This window comes from Equus asinus, chromosome 1 (assembly GCF_041296235.1).
Source record: "Equus asinus isolate D_3611 breed Donkey chromosome 1, EquAss-T2T_v2, whole genome shotgun sequence".
NCBI classification, from domain to species: domain Eukaryota; kingdom Metazoa; phylum Chordata; class Mammalia; order Perissodactyla; family Equidae; genus Equus; species Equus asinus.
In genome coordinates this window covers 113348242-113373928 of record NC_091790.1, presented here as the reverse complement: position 1 = coordinate 113373928, position 25687 = coordinate 113348242, and the positions used below count along the sequence as shown (strand labels likewise).

The following is a 25687-nucleotide window of genomic DNA, read 5'->3' as shown; positions in this document are numbered from 1 at the left end:
CATTCCTGCAATGAGAGGACCCAGGGCCCTGTGGGAAGGGCTGTCCTTCCTGCTGGAGGACGAGACCCCTCTCCCATGTGTTCATTGTTAGACAAACGAGAGAAAACGACCACCATCTTTCACCGGACAATCCTGTTTGCCTCTTGCTAAGGCAATGTTAAGTAACAAGTAGATCATTGGTTTTATTTCATAATCTGTGCAGCAATTAGCTTATATAGCTTATTAGTTCTCTCTCTGGATCAAATGTGCTCTGCGTCTCGTGCTGCCAGTCTGTGTCACCACATGTTTTGGAGTCGTATCTTAGACTGAGATCAAGTTCTAAAGTTAGCACGGGAAGTGAAAAATTGCACACAGTCAAAATTATCCTGAAAACCCCGCAGGATGCTGTCTTGTTGGAGACGAGCGTGCTGAAACAACAGGGCTGGGTTTTTTCTTTTGGTGTTGGAAAAGAATTCTTTCTGGAATTAAAGTGGCTGGCTGGCATTTCAGTCTTTCAGATCTTTAATAGATAACGTAGCTCGAATCACATTCGGCTCAGAGAGAAGCTAATGCTGTCAGAGGGATGAGGGAACTTAGTCAAACTGAGGAAGCAACAGATCGATGTCATTTGTGAGGCATCCTATTACTGAATTAAACAGACGATGGGCACTCTCACTGGGTGAAATGGAATGCCCCCCACCCCCATAGAACTATAATTTCATAGAACTATAATTTCACATAGAACTATAATTTCACATAGAACTATAATTTCATCTCTTTTCCAATATGCAGATAAGGTTTTTCACAATTCCTTTTGTGTCATAGACCATGATGCTAGTAATAGTTTGTCCTTTTTTTGCATCCGTGATTCTGAATTTACAGGCCAGTACAAAATTATGCTTACCCCTCTTGGCTTCACCTGTTAAATGAGTGTTTTGGATGCAGTGATTGCCAAGGTCTCTTCTAGTTCAAGGAATATCCACTGCACCTTGTGTTAAGAAGGATAAATTTGGCCATTTTCCTGTATTAAGCCTCGTTATTTTCTCATTATGGCTGCTGACCAAAGAATGCTTAAAATTTGAAAGCATTTTCTTTCAATTTCTACTTATTTAGTGAGACAATAACATGTATTACCACTCTTTTATTTGATTTTAGTGATTTTAACAATCCTGTCACATGAGTGTTATATGGAAAGAAGACTTCCAAAAAGGGTGATTATTACAATAAAACCTCCTTACAAAGCTATAGAAAAAAAAAAAAGAAATGTATTTGAAATCTATAGACATGAGACTGATGTTAAGATAATCGAAAAAGGGCAGAAACATAAATATAAGCTTATAAACAAAAAGTCAGGGTAAGAACTATGTTTTTCACCACTATTAAAACTGAATACATTTGGAGAGAAAATTGTTTTCCCTTTTTTTATAATACAAAGTGACGTTGTTAAACATCATTTATTACTAGCATTTAACGGCTGACTTCCTATGTAACCAGATGAAATTATATTACAATAGACAGCTAATTGTATAATAAAAATGGATGGATCACAAAATGTTTTATTATTAAATTTCACATGCTTAAGTTCAATCTAGCTAAGTAAGATGAACTTTAAAATTGTCAAGGAAAAAAATATTCTATTCTGTGACTGAGAACGTTAAATGGATCTACTATAGGCAAAAGGGCTATTTGCTGTGATAAACCAATAAAATTAGTGTTGCCTTAATTTAGTCTAGAAGAAACTCACCCTTAGGTGTGGGGTTTCTTAAAGCTTATTAAGCGCCATTTGTTGAGCTTTTCATAATGTAAAGAGCTTAGTTCAAATTTCCATTAAGCACAACGCTCATATATGAAGGTCGACAAAGTCCCCTTATTTTATTCTTCACTTTCTCCAGTTTTAATTGGGCATCAAAAAATGTGAATATACTTTCAGGTAGATAAAATGACAGGAATGATTGTCTTTCTTTTTTCTGCAATATCACTTAGTAATTTAGTTTGAGTCATTGACTTTATATGTAAATACTTAGTAGCTATTAGTCACCCCAGAAAAATAGTGTTAATAGCTACCATCTATTAATCCCTGGGCATGCATTGGGCATTTTTACATAATTCATTTAATCATCATCACAACACTGTATGTTAAATGCTTTTATTCCTGTTTTACAGAGAGAGAATTTAAACTTAAACAAGCCAGGCCATCATGCTAGTAGATGGTGGCAATAAAGTCAGAGCCCAGGACAGACCTGAACAGACTTTACATCCATATTTCCATTACACTTGCTTCCAGACTCTAAATGTAACAATAATGTTAAAATCGACTTAAAGATATGCAGTGCTTCATCTTTAACCACTTTCCTGTATTTTATCTGTGTGCCCTTCCGAACGGTCCTCTGAGGTGAGAAGGATATTGATGGGGGCAGTTGCCGTTCAGAGCTATTAGGGCATCTCACCACTTACAGGAACTTTTATGTGAGCGTTGTGGGGAGGGTCCCCACCAGCACTCGAGGTTCCACGCTGTTACCATATAAGGAATGTTTTGCTGAGTAAGTACATGTTTTCACCTCTTATTGTATCACTGGACTCAGCAGGACCTAACATGTCCTTTGAAAACTTTGAGACGAGACATGCATCGTTGTGTTATTACTGACTTCCCTCCTTCTCATTCACATGCAACTTTAACCTTATTCATAAATATCAGTGCAGAGTTGTCGTCTTATCATTATCATAATTGCCAGAGACGTGGCCCACGTTTAACTTCCAGAGTTGGTAAGGGCAGAGTTCAGGAAAATTAGAGTTAGGACAAGCCCTACAGGAAGCTGAAGCAAGTAATTCACAATGTTGTGTCTCCATTTTCGCAATGAAAACTGATGAAAGGAAATTGCGAATCACCTGGTCTAAATATATTACAGATTACCAAACATAGACCATGTCCGCACATACATAAGTAATTTCACTCGAAATGAAAGTGTGTATTTGTGCCAGAACCGCATAAATCAGTGTTGGATTTGGCGCTGCACGAGCTGGGTTTGACTCATGCATCGGCCCCTTACTGTGAAATCTGCAGAAAATTGTTTCCCCTCTCTGAGGAGCAGATAAATTAAAAGCATGGAACTTGTTTAGCTGAGGGTTTGGTACATGGTATTTGCTTGATAAACATCCATTCCCATCCCCCTCGACCATCCACTGTCTCCCTTTATTTGCTCCTTTATTTACAAGGCTGACGTCCATTCCTCAAACAACTGTTTCTTTCTATAAATAGTGGCATCCTTAAACAGAATTCAAATCTGAACAGGAACTAAATAACTTTAAAAGAGTGCAAAATGGAATGTTCTTCTGAAATATCCAACATCGTACCTTTCAGCTTCTGTATGTAGAGCTTTAGAAGGAACAATACAAACTCAGCTGACATGAGTTCTTACGTTCACCAATTTTGCATGTGTGTTATGGAAAGGAACAAACAAGTTATATGAAAAGGCATGCCCTATCACAGCTACATGAAAAGATCATCTCATCTGTATGAAGATTTGCTCTTGCAGTAACGGCATTATTTTAGACATAGTGTGTTAATTATATAAAACCCTGCATCAATACTTAGCCCCCAAAAAGTAATCTTTTAAAAACAACAATGAAGCAACTTATTGCCGCCTTTCTTTGCTCTTGGTTCTACTGAACCTTTATTGTTTATTCCTGCTACTTGTTTTCCCCCTTGCCTTACTTCCCAGGGTCCTTGTCTTCCCAGAATGAGAGCCGCCTGCCCACATTCAGGCCCCATGATCACTTATTAGTGGCAAGGTATTGAAAGGTTCTGTGCAGATTGTGGGCATCCAGGTAATAGATCCTTTTCTCATTAAGACCCATCAAAACTATTTAAAACTTTTGTTTGGTTTTCTACTTCCTTCTGCATTATGTTGTGCCATTTAAAAGGAATAGGTATGTATTTGATTTCCCCCTGGTCTGGGCAGTAATAAAGACCCAATAGTGAAGAATAATACTTTTTTATCTTTTTCTCACTCTAATTATTGGACTTGGGGAGTTGGGGTGTTACATGGGATTGGAATTATCTTCATGTCCTGTTGACTTTCAGAATCGGCCACAGTGTTGCCCTCAGTCTTGCCCATCTCTCCTCATTAGCACTCTTTCCCCGACTCTCTGCTCTTGGATAATCCAAGACATCAGTGACGTTGCCTTCGTGATTCCTCACTCTTCTGAGTGTCCTTGGTAATTCTCTGATGCTCCTTGATTCAGGCCCCGAAATGCTCCTGTATCCATGACTGTGTATGTCTATTATATATGAGTGATAAGTATGCAGAGGTATATAATACTTAATCAAGTCTTTCATACTTCAGTGGACTTGGGCTATGTGACTTCACATTTTAACGACTCATAAATGATTTATTAAGAAATAGTAATCCAGTTCAACATAAAGTGTATTAGAGGTCAGACTATTCTCACCCCTCCCAAAAGACTGCAATGTCTAGTTCCCCGGACAATGTGATTCTTCATAGTCATGGAGCATCTCTTATTCGTCCTCATAGCCCCAGGTAAGAACAATGCCTAGTACACTGGAGGTAGCCAGTAAATGATGCCGAAATGATTCAGGATTCTAGAGGACACCACAACTTTCCCATGTGGTTGACATGGTAAAGCTCATCTTATAATCCCCTCGAGTTGAAGAATAAGGCACATCCTCCAGGATGGAGACTTTCAAAGCCATAGCCATTCATTAGACTAAAGTCATAATGGAAATAGGGAGACTTTGAAATATAACCAAGCCTCATAACATGACTTGGAACTATGCTTCCAGTCGTGTAGCTTTCATCCTCTCTCCCACGCCTCCTGCTCACACGCCACCACCCACAGGCGATCATATGCATGTGTGTATTCACTAGCCCTAGACTCTGGCCAAGCAGAACTGACTATTCCTGAACACCCGTGTATCCACCACTCTCTTCCTGAAATGCACCCTTCTCCATCTGGAAAAACACATCCATCCTTCTAGAATCTGCTGAAGTGTCACTTACTTTGTGAGGCTTTCCCTGAACCATCAGACAAAGTTGTCTTTTCTTCCTTTGAGTACTCACTTTGCACACACAAATTTTAGCACTTTCTACTTTGCGTTATGTTTTTCTGGCCACTTGTAGAGTGACTCATCCCAATTTACCCAGGACTGTCCAGGTTGTTAAATTGAAAGTCTCATTTCCTAGGAAATCCCTTAGTCCCAAACAAACTGAGGTGGTTGGTCACACAACTTGTGTGTCTCCTCCATTGGAGTAAAGGCCCCCTTGGTGAAGTGGTTGTGTCGCATTTATATCTGTGTCCCCAGTGCCTAGCACACTGATGAATGAAAGAATTTATATATAAGGCTTAAAGGACTTACGCCATTCAGTCAGAGTTGGCAGACGTGAGTAGAAGAGGACTTATTAGTCTTGTCTCTTAATACAGGAAGATCTTGAAATAGTGTCGTCTTTTAGTTTCCTTCTCGATAAACCCTACCCTACGTCTAAGCTTTAACCCACTACGTTTGCTCAGTCTAGAAGCGAAAGGTTAGAAATACCTTTGATGCCAATAATCTCTTTCCACACTCAACAATAACATTTAAGAGAGACGTTTGATGGGAATGAGAAGGGGTGGATAGAAAATAACATCTTCAAATGCGTGCCTACTGGCTCTGAAATTTTTGAAAATGAGTCTATGTTTCTTGTAAGTCCTGGGGACTTCATGTCATGATTGACAGTGTGTATTGCCATTTCTGCTAGGAGTAAAATATCAAGTTTTCCATGTAATTCCTAAATAGTAGTGGCTAGGTGATGAATCCCCCTATACATAGGACACATGTAATATGCATATTACAAGTCAATGTCTTAACTACGCAACTTAGCGCACCTACTGGGGCAGGAGAGAGAGCTTGTTTATCTGGAAATATACTCAACATTTTGGGAAGCACAGCCTCATGGGGACTGAAGGACAGACTCTTAGCTGTGAGAGCTTCCGCACCAGCATATGGATGTTCTTCTCAGTCGGCCATGATTCTACCTCCCACCTGGACCAGACGCCCTCATGTCCCGGAAGAGCAGGAAAGTAACACGTGAATGACTCAGCCTTCCCACCCACATTCACAAAGCAAACTTGCGTCCCCTCAGGTACAGTTGGGAATAATGGATGGACATTTATAGAAAGGAAATTATCACTTAAGTGTTAGAGTTGGGAAGAAATCTTTGAAGAGGCGGGATTCAATTATTCTGCTTAAAAAAAAAACCTCCAAGTAAAATAGGTTCAATTTTTCCATTTATCAAAAGCTCACATTTTGAAATAAAGTATATTTAAAACAGCTTTTAAACTAGTACTTTTAAAATTCAGCTTTTCAAAGCACTGTAAGGCGTACATTGTATTACGTAAACCCTATTTTATATTATAATTCTTTCTGTTCCTGTTTTATCTCCCCTACTAGACCATATGTCTGATTGATCTTGCCCCCCACACCCCCTACCATAGTGTCTAGCAAACAGTATATGGGAGACAAATGTTTGATGAATCGTGATAGCTAGCATTTGTTGAGTACTTTCATCCAGGCACTGCTCCTAAGCAAGTTACTCATTTTAATTCATTTAATACATGCAACAACTCTATGAAGTGGGTATTATTTTCATCCCAACTTTACAGATGAGAAATTCTGAAGTGCAGAGAGGGTGAATGGTGAGCCCCAGGTCCCAAGCCAAAGGTGTGGTGGGGCTCGGATGTGAATGGGAGCAACATGACTGCAGTGACCGAGCTCTTAGTCCACTGTCCTGCCTTCTCTGAAAGGGCTGGCGCCATAAGACGCCCAGAGGGTTATTATCCTCTCTTAGTTTCCAACGCATGGAGTAGGTTTTGTCCCATTTATCCAAACTTGATGGTAGGGAAATTTTATGGAGTCTTCTCAAGGCTTGTCTTAAAATGAATAAAGTACAGACAGGGAGGACGTAATGGATGCATTTGGCTTCCAGTGCAGCTGCTGTCCAGGGGTTCAGACTTTCCTGACCAGCCAGAAGTGTGGGAGTCAGAACTGGGGTCAAAGAAATCCTGGGGAATTCTAAGCAACCAGGAAATTCACACTCTGATTCCATTCAGGAGTCAATCTGTTTAAAAATTAAAGAAATAAAAGCTTCAAGTAAAATAGATTTTGAGAAGCCCCAAAAGGAGCAAGTTTGCATAGAAGGGATGACGTACCCCCAAACCCCAAACCAATTTTCCCACACCCAACGCTGAGCAGCCACCTCCCTGGCACTCCCATATTTTGTCCCTAACATTGTGCTTTTCTGTATAAGCACATTTCTATTGTCACACAAGATAGCAGCTGCTATTTTTCAGCTCCTCAGATCCACATCTTTCATCACCAAAGTGGGATGACTTTTTCACCGACCCCAAGAATGTTTTGAAAGATTCTCCATTTTGAAGGATTTCATGAATCTTTACCCAAAAGTAGATTGGTTCTGTCACATAAGCTGGCCCTAAGCTTCACATAAAGTTCTGACTGTCACAACATACATTTTACGGGAGAGTTAAACTGGAAAACACAGAGATCTCTCACCTTTCACGCGTGCCTGCCTCCACCTATGCACTCATGCAACAATTTATTGAGCACTGACCACCTCATGCCTCATTGTAATTAGTGTAGCCCCCTTGGCCACCTTGGAAATATTTTACTTGTGGTACAATCTCCACTTGAAAGCTGCTCTCTACTCCCTCTGTCACTTTGACTCAAAGATCCATTTCTAAACTGTCAACTGAAGTCCAGACGGTGGCATAGTGGCCAGTGGATACAAAAGGGGGCATTCGTGACAATGCTCTAAAAGTGCCCTTCTCCAGAAACCCAGGAGAAGCAAGCTGGGGTGAACAGGCTGGAATATGGAGGGAGCACTGGCAGTGAGGGTCAGATGCTGGCCTTGATGACCCCCGGCAGACCTGTCCTGTGAGTACTGGTGGGCTCAGAAGTTACAGTCTTCCTCCTGTTTCTTCCATTCCCTCCCCACCATGAAAGAGGTGGCAGTCAAACAGGGCGCTGACCTGGGGTTGTCACCCAAATGGCTGCAAATATTTCCTTCCCTCCGTGCATGTCTGAAACTTCATCAGAAGTCCTCTCTTCTGGAGCAAAATAGCATTTCCTAGTACTCCCCACGGCCACATACAGAAGAAGAGCTTTCCACATAAGTCTTATCAGGCAAGAAACTCCTTATTCAACTACCCTTGCACACTTTCTCAGCTTCTAACTCAGGGATTGCAACTGTGGCTCCGTCGATTGGGTGTGGGCCTGAGTCTTCTGTTTCTATTTGCTTGTTTCCTTTAAGCTCCTCGGGTTTATCCAGAACTGCAAAGCGCTGCCACATATGGACTTATTTTAAGTTCCCATGCCACAGTGAAAGGAGGGAGTTAAGCTGCAAATGAGCGACTATAGGTGCAAAGAGAGGAGACGATGGAATCTCATCCTTGGATACCCTAATCCCTTTGCCATTCCAACATGGAAGCATCTTGTGTCAGTAGTCTTTCCTTTTAGTAAAGGGAAAATGAGGTTGTTAGGATATCCCCACTTCAGAATATGTGTCTTACGTCCCTAGCTCTTAATGCCTAAAGACTCCCTTAGTAAAATATGACAACAGGCTAGATATGATTAAACAATAAGAACTCTCGGTAGCTTGTCAGGTTCCTGTTCTGTATGGAAGCTAGATGAAATAGCTGGCAGTTATCTCGCAGAGCCTAAACAATGAGGAAGATGATGGCATCTGTCATTCACATCCTTTGTACGCATTACAAAACGCCCTAAATCCTTGCCAAAAGGACTTGAAACTATTCGTTTTGGAAACAGTAGGAAGACAAGGCTTTCCTATTCAGCTACGATCATATTTCTTTGTGATGGCTCTTTTAAAGCTTGGGAGCATTTTAAGTGTTAAATGAATGGCTTCATTTGTAACAATGTAAATGTTCTGTAACAATTAGCTCAGGATACTAAAGCCATACCCAGCTTCCTCTGTTTGTGGGGTACAAGGCACACCAGACTAGTTCATCGGTATTTTCATTCTCTTGGAACTCTAGAAACTCACTTTGATGGTGAATGGAGTGTTTTCAACATAGTGTCCATACAGCAGGTGGCCACACATTGACTTCTCTAAGGAAATAATTACTTGCAGGTGGCGAGTTGGAGGAACCCAGCTGTATATGTAAATGTACCCCAGAAAGTCCTTGTAATGTATTTTCTAAAGATAAAGTTATGCTTGCGATGAACAATGACCCAGTGAAACAGAAATAGAGCAGATAGGCGATGAGGAAAGCTGACACTTCGGTACCCGTCAGAGGTGTTTCTTGGCTTCTCAAAATTAATAACATATATTTCAAACAAAAGTCTTAAAGCAGACACTCATCATTTAATTATTTACAAAAAATTATTGTCTTTTACTGTGTCCAATGCTTAGTATACAAAGATGAATAACACGTGGACCCTGTATACACTTGTGCACAGTCTACAGAAGGAAATAAACATGAAAGTCACTGATTAAAACACAGTGTGATGAGGTTACTATAGCCTGTGAAATTTGTTATTGTGAAAGTATCACTTACATGTGATATGCTGCATCACACAAACCTCTTTATCCAAGACCTGGAAAGATATATCTCATAAGACTCAGTAACAGGAATACTAAGTTCTTCTGAACAATGGCTTGGGTTTAGTTTAAATACTTTGAAGAATATAACTGGCTTTTCTATCCTGTTGAATTAGCTAGCAGCTTGAGAGCTCAAAGCTAGTTTGCAAGATAACTCTAGTAAATAAGTAGGACCCAATATTATCAATTTTGTCTATTGACCTTCCACCTAGATTCAACTAGCTCCATCCATCCTAAGGTTGTTTACTTTTTGTTGTTGTTTTTTTAAAGTGCCTCAAATCCTCTTAATGAGGAGACAGGGTATAAGAAAATAAACAAACTGTGATAAGAGAAGTCTGTTCAGGATTTTATGAGAGCTAAGGGGAGGAGCATAACGCAGGCTGGGAATGCTGCTAGGAGAGGTTAGGGAAGGAGCTATGGAATGGATGGGAAAAGCATTGTGATAATAATGACAATAATAGTAGCAGCACTTATTAATAATTGTAATAAAGAATAACTAGACCTCGAGGAATTAAGAATAACTATACCTTACAATTGTGGGGTCCTCCCTATGTATCTGTGCTTTGCAAACACTATTTCTCTTATCTTCACAGCAACCTCAAGAAGTAGACATTAACACCCCATTTTACAGATATTGATGTTTAGACAGTTTAGGAATTTACCCAAGATGCCCCCTCAAACCCAGGCTGTCTTGCTTCAACACGGCACGGTTGATACGTGACTCTCACATGGAAAGAGAAGAGGTTTTGTAGGGCATTGCCTGCGAGACGATCTTCAAGTGTGTCCAACCAAAGGATGCAGGTGGTGACGCAGCCGCAGGTGAAGCGCTAGAGATGAGCAAGGGCAGAGTCAGGACTGACATCTCTTTCGGTAAGAGGAAGATGTAGTAAGGAAGTTACGTGAAAATGGAGAAAAGGGAAGAGAAGCTCCTGATTCTGACTCTTCTGAAACAGAGTGACACTGTCAGAGTTTATGGGGTGAAGATGCTTTGAAAGATCACATACCGTAGTTCACTGCATGCCACCAATCATGGTGACCCCTTGATGCACAAGAGCGTTATTGTGTCACTTACTTTCAAGAGAAAATAATTTCACGTAAGACATTTACTTTGAACCCCACACTGGTGAGTTTCCTTACCAAACAACATTGTTATAAGTATCCCCTTCCTAAAAAACACTATAGCCCATGCCAGAGGCAATATTCCAGAAGGGTCCTTGTGCTTTTAAGGCCTCTCCCATAAAGTCTTTCCTATGGACTCAAAATGATGACAGTGATGGTGATGATAAGATGATGGTGTTGGTGGCCATGATGATAACAGCTGCTGCTAGTTATTGAGCATGTCTAGGCTCAGAATCCTGTGCCGACGTTCATTATTTCATTTAATCCTCACAACCATCCTAGGAGAAAGGCAATATTATGCCCACATTACAGATGAAGACGCTAAGGTTCAGGTTTAACAATTTGCCCAAAGTCACACAGTTCATCAAGTGGTAGAGCTGGAGTTTGAATCCAGGACTAATGGACTCCAGAGCCTGTGTGGCAGGTAGTTACCCTGCCCGCCTCCCATGCGGAAATAATTAGGTATCACAGTCATCTTAGAATGTTCTGGACAACACTTTTCCATCTCACCAGGAATTATCTGATTTATAATAATAGGAAATTGTTGTTGAGATTTTACTTATGTTACCTTTTTCTTTCTGATCTGTACTTTTGGAAGACATAATGAGACAATTATGGTGGGGGGTGTTTGTGTGTGTGCGTGTGCTCATGTGCATGCACATTAATTATGTGTGCACGTGTCAGTATGAAATCATACATTGAAAAGAGAAGGTATGTAGATCAGAGGTGCATTTTAGAGATAGACATGGCCAAATCCCAGCCTTTTTACTTGCTAGGTATGTGATTTAGAGTGTCATTCGACCTCCCGTGTATCAGTCTCACTCATTGCCTTTAAAATGGGGATAATTAGGATTCGAGACTGTCGCCGTGAGGCTTAACTGAGAACATTTATATCTGGTGTCTGGCAGAGTTAAGTACTCAGTAATTCATCCTTCCTCTTCCAACCCTTCTCTCCCCTTCACGTCTTCATACCAGAATCCTATTTCTGTTCGTACAAAGAACCAAAATCAGTGTATGTGCCAGCCTTCTCGTGGGGCGTTTATATCCTAGAGAAAGAGCCACTGAGCAGGGTTGGTGGTGCCTACCCTGTCCTCGGACAAGGATACTGTAAGGAATTCACGTACTGTAAGCCCTCGATTTACCTGATCCACAGGTGCCTCAAGCCACCCTGTGTCTGATATCTACGTGTTTATGTCGCACTCAAATAACGTGCATACTGTACTTTCAATTGATCTCAATACGAGCCATCCTACATAGGTTTTCTGTAACTTCCATAAATATCCTTGGGAGTCTTTCCTCCTTCGATCCAGGTCTGTCTGACTCTAAAAGATGTGAACTCTGGTTGCTATAAGAGTAATCAGTGAATTTACCTTACACTTATCTTGATGGATACAAGAACTCTGCAAAGCTTGAATGATGCTGTTTTCTTCAACACCATTCAGTATATATTTTATCTGTTGCTAATTTATTTCAATGTATCAAACTCATCTCAAACTAACACAGTAGACCAGAAAGCAAGTGTACATTCTAGTTCTTTTGGCTGAATGATGCATAATTTAAATACGATAACATATGATAGAGCCACTGAGAACTCTGCTCTCATCACAGAAATGTGAATTGTGCACAGGCCAGCCCCAGTAGAGGCCTGACCTCAGGCCCAGTGAGGCGCTTGACTGTCATCACGTAAGATGTTCCTTAATGGCTGCTCTCTGTCGAACTATTCATATACTCTCTTAAACGACTTTGCCCCACTGTTATCCTAATTTGAAATTTTGTTTTTCAGCCACATAAATAGAAGAACACAGTTTGAAAACCCTGTCCTGGAAGCAAAAAGAAAGCTACAGCAGCATAACATGCCCCACACAGAACTTGGAGGCAAGCCCCTGCAGGCCCCAGGTTTCCGAGGTGGGTACCACGTCAATATGCAGTTTCAAAGGGATCAGTTGTCGATCAGACTGCTGGCTCTTCCAGACATGCCTTTAGCTTGGGCCATTTCAAATAATTGATTTGCTTTCCCCAAGCCCTTCCATGAGCTTTAGCAGGGTGTTTGCTGTTTCTCAACTAATGCATTTAGCAACCACGGATTAAGTTAAAGCCCGGGGCAGGAGGTTATGGGAATTTGCAGCACGTTGCCAGGTGGAGATTAATGGGTTTGGACAGTGGTACTGTGAACTGCAGAGATTCGTAGAGACGCATGAGTTTGTCCTCAAAAGACCAAGCGCAAGAATGAGGCTTGTTCTTCTTTGTGCCAGTAGACAGCTCCTCATCAACATTACCTAGGCCCAAATCCGCCTGCCGCCGCGCTGCCCCAGGGAGGTCGCACAGCGTGAATGACTTGTCTTGTCATCAGTGTGACCAGGCCGGGAGGCCCTGGCCCAGCGGTACGCCGGGCTGCCGGCTGCACCTGACCGTGCCTGGGAGCCATGTAGTGGGATAAGTTGCTGCACAGACTTTTCACGTCTCTGTGTGCTCTCACTCACCTACAAAAGCACGAACAAGGCTTTTGTCATCGGGAGGCCTCGATTTGCCTGCTGATGATTTTCACCCCACACGTCTCCAGCACAGTCACCATGAATGTAAAGGTCGTTACTTTCATAAAGGAAACGTGGGTGACAAGGTCATATGTGGATTTCATTTATATTTTAAAGAAACATTCTCTATTTTTAATAAAGATGTAATGTGTAATGTAATATGTAAATAGAGTAAAATTCTAAAAGAATGACTCACGATTTTATAGTTTGCTGATTACATATCACCCAAAATGTAGCAACCACAAAAGTATCATACAAAATGCTTAACATCATGTACAGTCTGGTTGTTACAAATATCAAATCAGATCACTCAAAAGGTAGCAATTAAAAATATGTATAAAGTTCTCAACTGAGTTAGCATTTAAGGCAAATATTATTTATTTAAAGCAGATATATGACTATTATTTTTAAAGTTTTTAATATGCTTAGGAATATATTTATTATAGATCATAGCTGGAAAAGCATATTATATAACACCTTAGTGGTCAAACCTATATGAGTGGGTTCAAGTTCTGTTTAGATGGTTTGGGTATATTATTTGAATGTGTCAACATATTGTTACAAAATGTGTTACCTTTACATTCATAATTATATCTAGAAATACTGGCTTGCCTTTTGCTCACATTTTAGAGGATACTAAACACTATCGGGTCAGTAGAAATTGCTTTATCTGGTTATCTTTATAGCATCTCACAATATAAGCAAAAGTTAACTCAGTCCCACATCCAGGTACTCTTTCTAACAAATTTAGACATTTGAATAAGTGGTAACATTCCACGGCTCCTATTCTTTTTAAAACAATATAGTCCATTTTGGTTTTCTAGTCTTATCCCCTCAAGGCTTTGTGCAGGACCCATCACTCATGCACACCTCCTGCCTGGACCCTTGTAGAACAGGAGATGTATCCAGATGCATCTGGAGGATTTGGGGCTTCTATTTATCTGAGGGCTGCACCACCCTGTTGATTCAGCCCTGTTTAAGCACAAGAAGTGCTGCTTTCGTGAATGGAAACCTTCACTTGACAAAAAGTCTCTCTCCAAACCGAGCAGCTTTGTCACTTTCCCTGGATGCTTGGGACTGCTCCGCATTTGTAGGAAGTACTGAGAGTTTTGCTCCTGTAGTCACCGCCTGCTTGCATTGACCGTAGGAGACCCCCACCTTTACCCCAGGATTGCTGCTCGGTGGCTGGCTTCCCGCTGTGTGAGAACCTACCTTAAACGTGCTTTTTCTTTTTTAACTTCTATTGGCCGATGTAGAAAAACCACTCTTTACCCGGGATGCATCCCAGTTGAAGGGAACTTTCCTCAGCACCACCCTAAAAAAGAGCAACATGGGTTTTGGATTTACCATCATTGGTGGCGACGAGCCTGATGAGTTCCTGCAGGTTAAGAGCGTCATTCCAGACGGGCCCGCCGCACAGGACGGAAAGATGGAGACAGGTAAGTGCCATGAGGCTTCGGAAAATGGTTTTGCAACAACCTTATTTTCTGAGGCAAAGATGAGGAGCTTCTTTCTGTGTTTTTAATTTGAAGGTCAAAGATCACTTCACTTTACGAAAACCACGAATTACGTTTCCCCTAAGTTTAAGAGCATTAAACTGAAATATTTTAGAAACAGCTTTAAATATCATTTTTGTCTCATTTTTCGGGCTGCCCCTTCTGTTTGCTGGATTCAATGGACTCTTGAGATTGGCACTTTTCTAATTTACTTCTAGAGTTCCTTCTTAGGGATGTGATTAACATTTCATACTTTTCTAGCTTGTATTCAGCCACTGATATTTTAAAATCTGTATTAATCTTGTAATATTCTCATGCTGAATTGCCCAGGTTAGATATTTAAATATGCACGCTCATCTCATAGAAAAAAATCTTTAAATGCTATTCATCTTTATATTTAATACAATGTTTTAATATATAAAGTTTTTTCTCTAGTCCTTATGAATTAATTTTCATATGCAGTTACTTGGACATCTATCAAATTATAATCCAAATTCATTTAACATGGTAATGCAGAAGCAAATTGTCAGGCCAAGAAAATATAAAATATGAAAGATACACAGAGGTAGAGGAAAAAGTAATGAACTAAGTTTGATTTTGCAGTCTGATTTTAAACTCTCCTACCTGGCCCATGCCCTTGAATTAGTCCTATAATTTGTACATACTAGTTTCCTTATCTGAAAAAAAGCAATCAAGTTTAGTATTTACAATACTGACTCAAGAATTGTGTAGGGCTGTTTTTGAAATGCCTGAGGAGGGGTATTATAAAGTACAGCAACTCTTTTCTCCAAAGAACTATGTCATCACTTCACATTCTTCATAACACTGATTTCATTTATATCGGCTGGCTAAAGTAGGTGGATCCCAATAGATACAAAAATTAGAGAGTTACTTGTGAGGAAAAGTCATGCTATTTGTGTTGTCTGTAGATTTACGAATTGTTATTCCATGGATTTTAAAGTGGTTTATGTATGAAGAAGCAACAAAATTGAAGTCTTTGTCTGACATTTTTAATTTAAAAAATCACCAGTGCTATATTGCCAGGAACTAAAGTTTCCTGTAGAAATAACCTCTTTTTAAGGTCTCCTAATGAGCATGTTTGTCACTGCCACTCACTAGTGAGTAATAGTACATTTAGTAGATATCTCCTTAAAAGTGTTTTCCAAACACTAATGTAAAAATTACGTGTACATAATTCTCTGCAAGAGTAAGTTAGAGAATGTCCAACTCTCCTGTTCTCTGGTGATATTTTACTAAGCATCCACACCTTCGTGTTGCCAAAAAAATCACACAAAAACATCAAATCACTCAACTAAAAATCGTTCTATTGCCTATCACTAGAAAAAGAGGAAATTATGTAATTAATACCATCCATGGCAAAGAGAAAAGCGTCCCCAAAGCTTTTGAATTTCAGTGAAATATTTAGCAAACATATTTCTTTTCGTAATAAAGAATCCAGTTATCTTTTCTCTGATCCAACCCACTATTCCATATTTCAAAACTATAAAGGACTTCTTTTAGTATAAACGTAAAAGACAAAATAACATAAAAAGATTGGCACAGCAAAGCTTTTCCCCTTCTTACTCATTTTCCTAGTTTGCCACGCCCGCACAGTCTAAGCCAGCCTTATTCAACAACAAAATTTCTTCTTTAGAATTTAGCAGATTTTCTTCTTTTAAGATAATCACAAAACAAGACCTAATATAGGAAGAAGAACCTAGGATTTAATTCTATTCACCATCTCCTGTTTATTCCTCTATTTATTAATACCACAAACACTTGTCAAGCTCCTGCCTTTCACGGTCATTGCAGAATACCAGGGCTACAAAGAGGGACATGACAGGGGCCCAGCTCTCAAGCAGTTGACATCTAGGAGGGGCCTCAGCTACATAAACAAGTGATCGTAATGCAGTACTCTGAATAGGATGAGTCTATAATAACTGTGATGTTGGCACAACGTCAGGAGAGTGGGGGGAGCAAGCAACAGAAATTAAAAAAAGAAAAGAGTGTGTTCCTCACTATATCATTTTATTAGACTTTTATAGGGATGATAATTTCTCTCATCAGAAAAGAATTTAAGAAATCATTGAAATCTACTGCTTATTAAATATTCAAAAATATTTAAATGTTTATTTTTCAATGTGAGATCATTTAAAATAAAATGTACACATATTTCTGTGGCGTTCCACAGGTTGTACGAGAGGGAATGGCTCCCCAGTTCAGTTCTGCTAATATTTAACGAATATCCAGATATGCTAGCCATTCTGCTAATTGTTAGGGATGCAAAAATGAAGAGACACATGTTTCCATCCTTAAGAAGCTTCCAGTATAGAAATAATGAGTGACATGATAATGAATATTTGTATCAATGCAATAATAAAAATCTGTGCAAAGTCCAGAAATAGTCCAGAAGAAAGGGGGATCAATTCTATTGGGAAGTGCTTAGGAAGGCCTCATAGAGGAGATAATGTTTGACAGAGTTTTGAATGATGAGTGAGTGTGTGCTAGGTGGACAGTGAGGAAAGCTATAGGTAGAGGGAACAGCATATGCAAAGGCAAAGTAGAGGGGAATTCCTAGAAAAAGATTTATATACTGTCACACTGTGTGTTAATATTCACCTTCAGTGGGCATTCATGTGAAGTATCAAATAAAACGATAATCGTAACTGGTAAGGATGAACTATTTAGACTTGTAGCAAACATCGAAGAACAGTGAATAGTGATATATCCTCAAATAAAAAACAGATATCATAAATGCACACATACCTATGTATAAAACCTTTCTTATAAGTTTTCAAATAATTAGGCATAGAGGTTTACTCTGTGACTGATGTTTTCTTTACTTGTGTATCCCTAGAGCCTAAACAATGCCAGGCAAACAGCCAGTGCTTGATAAGTAATTGTTGGATGCATGGATGGATGGAAGAGTAGTTGTATGGATGGATGGGTGGGTGGGTGGATGGATGGGTGGGTGGGTGGGTGGATGGATGGATGTGTGGATGGATGGATGGATGGGTGGATGGGTGGATGGATGGGTGGATGGGTGGATGGATGGGTGGGTGGATGGGTGGGTGGATGGATGGATGCATGGATGGATATGTGGGTGGATGGATAGATGGCTGGGTGGATGGGTAGATGGGTAGATGGATGGATGGATGGGTGGGTGGGTGGGTGGATGGATGGGTGGATGGATGGATGGATGGATGGATGGGTGGATGGATGCATACATGGGTGGATACTCTTAGAAATTAAGAAGTGAAATTTGAATTGGCTGAAGTCCACTTTTACAGTGTAGCTTAGTCCATGCTAATTGGACCAATAGCTTACCATTGAAGCAAAAACAAATCAGCTTTCCAGTTTCTGGATGAAATTTAAAAAGACAAATACCTGTTAGCGACAAAATTAATTTCCTTTTTTATTGTGGTTTCATTTATAAAAGAACCTCAAGAATTAGTGAAAATAACAGATATAAACAATAAATTGTTGGTATTTAAAAGGTGAGCAGTCTCATTTGACATTGAAATTAGCATGAAAATATTTTAATCAACTTTTCTAGCTCTAGGCTATCCCTAATTTAGGCAAAGATGTGTCAATAATTTGTGTGGACACAAAGAAAAGTCCACTCTACTAAAAAGTTGACCTAGGGCCCTGCACAATAAAAACAAGGGCGGGCAGGAATTTGCTCTTTCTCAAGTATTCCACACCTCCCGGCAATTGTTTGCGGGCACCAGAGATCTTGATAACACTCTTTAAACTGTTTTAAAAATCAAGATTAATGTAACATGGCTTACATAGAACCACAGAGTCTGAAAGGGAGTTAATCTAACATCCTTCAGTTAAAAAGCTTCCCTCGTTACATGATGGTTCATGTTTTTCCCCAGGCTAAATTTTGAATCGAGGCTTGTGCTTTTCAACAAATCTAAGAGGGAGAAAAGCTGACCTATCCATGAAGTTCTCCTATAGACAGGGGTTGAATGATGAGGTCACGCACAACCTATTAGTTTCTATTTGCCTTCTTCTGATGTGTCCGTTTTGTTAGTAAAATGGCAAGAAACTAGCTGGGAGACCGCCATCCTAACATTCTATAGCCCCTGGCATTTTTCTCCACTGGAGCAGACGGATGTTACTGCTCTCTCACTGGTTGCTACCTCTTTGTGTTTCTAAAAGTAGGGGCACAAGATTAACTTTGTCAGAATCACTGAGGGAGCTTTTTAAAGATGCAGAATTCTGCACATCTAGACCTACTGACTCCAAATTTCTGAAAGTGGTTTTCAGGAATGTGTTTTATACACTTTTAAAAATTGTCAAATCAATACATGCACATCGGAAAAAAAAATCAAAATCTTTATAATGCATAAAATAACCCCTCCCCTCCCCCATTCCAGCCCATATCCCAGAGACACTCGATCAGTTTGTATTCTTTGGGGTGTTCCTTTTAGTAGTTACCTTCACACCTCTAATTAATGTGTCTGTGCTGTTGTCTTGATTTAACAGTTTTAGACATGACCTACATTTACTTCCTGTTAGAAAGAAAGGGAGCTTTAGCTCTCTTCTGCACCATCTGCCCTCCCACATTCTCCCAATAGAGTTTTACGACTAATTTTAGTAGTATTGGTACAGTTTTTGCATTATCACGGCTTTGTAAATTTGTTCACTGACCCCAGTGGTATACCATTAGTACATTTTCCCCTTAAGTGTTTTTGTGAAATTTCATTTTGTCTTTCTCTCTTTCTTGCAGTGTCTTTCTTAAAATAATTCTTTTTTTTTTTTCCTCCAAAATCACCACCACATTAGTCCTCAAAGGGTCTCCTTTTTTCTAGGCATGTTTTGTCCTTCTACTCCTCCTCCTCCTCCACCAACCTCTGGGCTGGTGGCACAGCTGACCCTTGGGGATTTTCCATTATGTCTCTTCCAAACAGAGTCCACCATTATCCAGATCCAGATCTGCTTTTTTGGTGGATGCTCATTTTACCAGAGCATAGTTCCCTTATGTCTTGTGGTCCTCGATTTCTCTTGTTTAAAAATGAAACACTGAAAAGTTATGCATTAGTGGTAGCATTTGAAGACTGGTCAAATTTTACCTGGGGTTATTAGGCAGGAAGAGAATATGAAAGTCTGTTTAATGGGGCCATTTTAGGGGGAGACGCCCTCGTTCTCTGACTTGGGTAGCAGGTGGGAGTTCTGCGCGCAGGTGTAGCAGGACATTCATCCTTCGAGATCCTTGTATCGGATATTTCCTAATCCCAAGCCTTTCTGGGGTTCTGCAGGGCAACTGAGAGTCGGTCCTTCTTGTTGGTGTTTCCCTCACTCTCAAGAACACACTAGAACAGGAATCAGCAAACTCTTTCTGTAAAAGGTCAAATAGTAAATATTTTAGGCTTTGTGGGCCAGGTGGTCTCTGTCACAGCTGTTTAACTGTCATCACAAAAGCAGTCACAGACCACATAGACCAAATGGCTATGGCTGTGTTCCAATAAAACTGTGTTTACCAGGATAGGCAGCAAGAGGTTTTGCTCCATGGGTCATAGTTTGCCAGCCCCGGCTCTAGAATATACCTTCCAAAGCCACGATACATCAGTTGTCATGTTTTTACTCACACTGCATATTCTAAAATCTTCTTGAGCTGTCTTGTCTTATAACGGCCACTCTCTGTCAGCTAATGGCTTCTCTCAGGTTTTCCGTATTGCTGTGGGTTTATTCGTTTTAAAGTCTTTGTTTGTGGGGATGGTTATGTGTGTTCAGACTGTCTTCTTGAACTGGAAGTCTTAGAATCTGGATTATTATGCCCGCTGCAGTCTGAGAACCACTGCATGGAGTGATAGCAAGAAGACTCCTTTCCTCCCTACTGTCCAGCTTAGCAGGCGTTCTCCATCCCATGCTCTGTCTCTCAGTTGCCTTTGCTCAGAATTGCTTTGAAGGAGTATTTATGAACATTCCTGGAGACTAACTCCTGGAGTAGAGACTATGGCCATCTACCCAGTAGAACAGAGCTAATTAATCCTTATGTTTATCTTTCATGACAATCTAGGATATTAAACTATGAGCAATTTCTCATTATTCAGAGATTTTAACACTGTTTTGGGATACTCTATCCCACGACTGCATTATCTGAAATTTGAGCTACCCTGTTGCTCTCTAGGGAACAGCAAAGATTACCCTGAGGCCATGAGTGCTCGTGGCAGGTGACAGTCCTACTCTCAATGTGACAGTCCTTGCCCCTCCTTGGGCTGATCCTTCAGTACTGATTCTCCAGTTAATGGTCACCCAATGGTTTCCCACCCCAATGTCCTTTGATTCTCCCTAACCATTGTTAGCTCCATAGCTGTTACATAAAATTTCATGGTTGTTAATTAGACATCTCCTGAGAAAGAGGTATATGTATGAGAAAGCCTAAGAAATAATTCAAAAATGTCGTCTGTGTCTTGTTTTCCAACCACTTCACAATCAACTTATATCCAGAGCAGCGCTTCCTTTTGACTTTTGAGCACACACCGTGTTGGTCTTACCCCATGACTGTTCTCTTTCTGACTGGCTGCCTTATAAAAACTTCCTAGTGCATCAGCAGGCTCTTCATCACTACCCTCCTCCACAGCCAAGTGTGCACGTTTAGGTGTTGCAGCCCATTTCGATGGTTCTGTCAATTGCCAGAAGCAAAGGAACTAATCAGAGAAATGTAATTTTTCTATTATTTGAGGTATCTGTTTAGTTTTCTATTGCTGCATGGCAAACCACACCAAAACTCAGTGATTCAAAAGAACAATCAAATACTTCCAATTCCACATTCTCCCCTGGGATCAACTGGGTGGTTCCCGTCTACTAGGCTTGCTTTGGGACTCTCAGGCAGCTGCAGACGACTAGAAGGTCTACTGAGGCTGGGATGTGGAAGGTGTCTTCACTCACAGTTGATGCCTCAGCTAGGATGGATGGGACTCCGGAGGGCTGGCAAGGCACCTCTCTCCACATGGTCTCCACAACAGGGTGGCGGAACTGCTCTCCATGGTGGCTTAGGGTTCCAAGGGAGCAAAGAGGAAGCTGTCAGAACTCTTAAGCCCTATCCTGGAACCAGCACAGCATCAATTCCACCCCCTCCTCCTGATCAAAGCAAGTCACAGGTCAGCCCAGGTTCAAGACGAGGGAAACTAGGCACCACTTTTTGATGGGAGAAGTGGCAAAAAATTTCTAGTAATCTTTTGTCTACCACAGTACCCTTCCTGTGTCTTCTTTGTTTCTGAATTTCTTGAGTTTGTTCAAACTTCCCTGAGAAAATTATCTTTTGCTTTCATGAGCTTTTACTCACAATCTTCTGGCATAGAAGTGTTGACAACGTTTCACCTTCCAGTTGTCTATCATGTTATGAATAACTAATAGTGAATCATAATGCCACATCCCGAGATGATGGGCAGTCAGATCACCCGGTCTCCAGCTCTACTTTTCCAATAAAAATAAAGGAACAGGTTGCAGGAATTCAATTTTTAAGATCTAGCAAAATATTCAGACTCAGACCCATCTAAAGAACTTTCTAAATGGTCCTTTGATATTAACATCACTTTTGCCTTTTTAGACATTTATGAGCTTTAGATGCTGCAAAAATACATCTTGCACTCTATAAAAGTCAGAAAATAGAACTGAATTTCTAGCCAGCTGACCTGGCTAGAAATATCTCCAGTAGGGAAGAAATAAGCTGTGCTTGTTTAGCTTGTCAATATATTTACTCTTGATTCTTGCCAAACACACCTCAGTTTCAAAACCTCACTTCATTTTGTTCAGATACCTAATATCTCCACTGCTAGTGATGCGTCTTTCAGATCAATAACAGATCTCACAGGGAGGGCAAGAGCCGCATTAAACACTTTCTATCCACTGTCCTCCTTTCCCATGATGTACAGGTGATGCAGATGCCACAGCTGACAAATACTTGATTTTGGCTACACAACAAACCACGCAAAAGGATTAAAAAAAATTTGTTGCACCAATTCTTAAAATTATGCTATGATTCATCAATAACTCATTGAGTTTTTAAAAAGAGGCCTTTGTAACCCAAATAAATGCTATTGCAGTACCCTTTTTTTGCACATTTCTATCTTTTCTCTTTTTGTAAATGCTTTGCCCTCTTCATTTAAAATCACAGTCTAGAGAAAAGCTCACTTGAGAAGGGATAACCACTACACAAATCCTATCCTGGTTCTCATCTCTGCCCCAGGATTAAGAACTTTATTCCCATTTTAGCACAGATATAACAAAGTTTGCTACTTTGGTTTTTTTTTCTAGTTTCTGCGTTGGTATCCGTTTGGATAAGTCACACAGTTGTTGAGTTACGATATTCATGACCATTGTGCCTGTTAATGTCATGGAAGCCAATGCACTTAAATATACTTTTATCACTATTATTTTTAAGTTATTCTGCATAAAAGCTTTACGTTAATTTGCAGTGCCATTTCATCGGCCCTTCTAGAGCTAAAGGAAAGAGTGAGTGGGGCCTCCACTCAGCCTAAGGGCAGAGCGCAGAACCACACCAGACTTTATAACACCAGGTGTGTTACATTAGAGTCCCATTACTGGATATGAAGTTGGCATTTTAAAATCTGAAAGCTGATTACTTAAGTTTAATGGAAATGAACTGGAGATTGTGGGGTTAACATTATCTTTTTGTATCTATTCCGTGGAGGAGGTGGTTGGATGTCAGTATATTAGTGAAAACTGTTCAGCTTAAGTTAGACATGTTTGAAATAAAGGTATTATCTAAATGCATTCAAGTTTTATCATTTTAACTTTTTAGGTGTGGTGCCAGGATCACCATCCCCTCGCTTATAAATGAACCAAAAGTATCCAAATAGATACAAAGATTTACCGGATTCTGGTGTCTCTATTGGCATATGTGTTCTTATAGACAATGTCAAATTCATCCAGTTCCGACTCCTAAGGGAACCGAGGCTTTGGTTTGTCAGGAAACCATCTGCTTTTTATAAAAGGTCTTTATTTTTATGAGTACCCTCCCCGAGATGAACTGTAAACTCTTGTTATTTGCCCTCCCCCACTTCCCCGCACCTAACTGTAAGCCCTCTGAGGTCAGAGCCTGTGTCTGACTTGATCACTGGTAAATCCTCAAGTTCATTACCTGATATATGGTAAATATTCAACTTGCTGACCGAAAAGTTGGATGAATTTTTCTGTGCAGCACTGATTTGCTTACATTGATTACTACGGAGGCATAAGGTTTGCTGCAATGATGGTAGGTTCCTCTATTATCTTTTATGCTCCCTTTAGAGAATTGCTTAAGCCTTGTCTTTGTCTACTTTGACCAAACATTTTATCAGATGAGTTATTACATATAAAGTGCTTAGAATAGGACATGACACATGGAATCACTCAAAATTGGTAGCCATTATTAATATCTGTAAGGCAATCTTCCGATAAATTGAAGGAAGCTTTAGTGCTGTGAGAAAAATAGACACAAGAAAAGAACATGCTGTGAAGGGCTTAGGATGCTCACTCTTTGGACCCTGGAAATGAAGTGATTCTGCCTTGAACACTTAATGACAAAACAACTCTTGCTTCTTTAGTTTCACATGTAAAGGATATCATCAGAAAATTTTCAGAATGGTGGTGCCATGTTGACAGCCCTTATACTGTTGATCAGCTGGCAGCTGAAATAGGACATTTGACCTCTTTTATGTGCATATACCATGGAAAATTGGGCTGGGTGCCATTTAGGTGTGCCACAGGATTCTAAGCCCTGTTTGTTAGACACATTTTAGAGAAGTCAATAATCTAATCTTTATTTGTTTAGTGATGGTTCCTCTTGTTTAATATTATAAAAATAAAAGCATATTAATCCTGAATCATAACAAACAAAAAGAAAAATCTAAGGAGGGTAAGATAGTTGGAAAACGTATGAGACAAGGCAAATGCTTCTGTTAAGAGAAGTAATACTCCCTGAATTAAATATCTTCTTGAATTAAATAGAATGTTGGTCCATATTCCTACATATTGTCATTGCAGGCTTGTAAGTGCTCAATGAATGGTTTAATTGTATAGATACACACACATATCATCGTCTATACATGTGTGCAATGTAAGTGAGAAAAAGAGGCAAGAAATGTGTCTTTCATTGTTTCATCAGCTCAGTCTTAGATCTTAGCTCAAAATTATAAATCTCTTAGCATTCCAAATGAGAAGACTTCACTGAAGTCAATAGGAGATAAATTACCACGCAGACCTTTGTTTATAAGTGTAATTCTGCTGGTTTTTGCAAGCTGCCAGTGAAATCAGAGATGGAGTGTGCTGGAGTCTGCAAATATTGAAACTGCTGCAGCTGCGGAAACATTATTCCTGGATCCAGTGTAATTAATGTGCCTCTCACATGCTCCAGCTGAGGATTTGCATGAACTGACAAGAGCACACACAGTAAATCTGGTGTCATCTTAATTTCCTACTTTGCTCGAAAATCCAACTCTGTAAGGTGAATTTTGCATTTTTTAGTGGCGAGAACTATTGTCAGAAAGGAAAACATCTCACCACACATAAGAGATATTGACGAAAGAAGTGGGAACTTTTGTTTTGTGAAACCAAGATTCATAACCTAGAACCGTCTTCTTCCCTATCATCACCTTTGTACTTCTCTCTTTGTTTAAAGTGTTGGGTCCTGAAATTTTCACTCTTCTTGCTTCTTTGTTGCTTTCTTTCCTATTTTCTCACCTGACTAGCAGAAAAAGGATACTGGATATATTTTGTCTGGAGAGAATGAAAATCTTGGGCATGAAAAAGCTGGCTTAGAGTGCCACATCTCTATGTTTAATATGAAGCACTTATAATTTTAAGCGTGCTGATAGACAACCCGTGTGGCGGCACCAGACTTTATTTAGAGCGGTTTCTCATGGACTCGTATAAGACTGTGATCCTGGATTGGAACATGAAAACTTTGAAGTGTTAGAGT

At 40.0% G+C, this 25687-nt stretch overlaps 1 protein-coding gene across 6 annotated transcripts in view; it reads left to right on the top strand.

Moving 5' to 3' along the window:
- The window catches only part of MAGI2 (membrane associated guanylate kinase, WW and PDZ domain containing 2), a 1256398-nt gene that overhangs the window by 950109 nt on the left and 280602 nt on the right, over nt 1–25687 (top strand). For all 6 annotated transcript variants that reach the window (XM_070506114.1, XM_070506099.1, XM_044769320.2 and 3 more), the window contains exons 8-9: nt 12511–12632; nt 14515–14697. In XM_070506114.1, coding sequence (XP_070362215.1) covers nt 12511–12632; nt 14515–14697 — 305 coding nt within the window. The remainder of the gene's footprint in view (nt 1–12510; nt 12633–14514; nt 14698–25687) is intronic.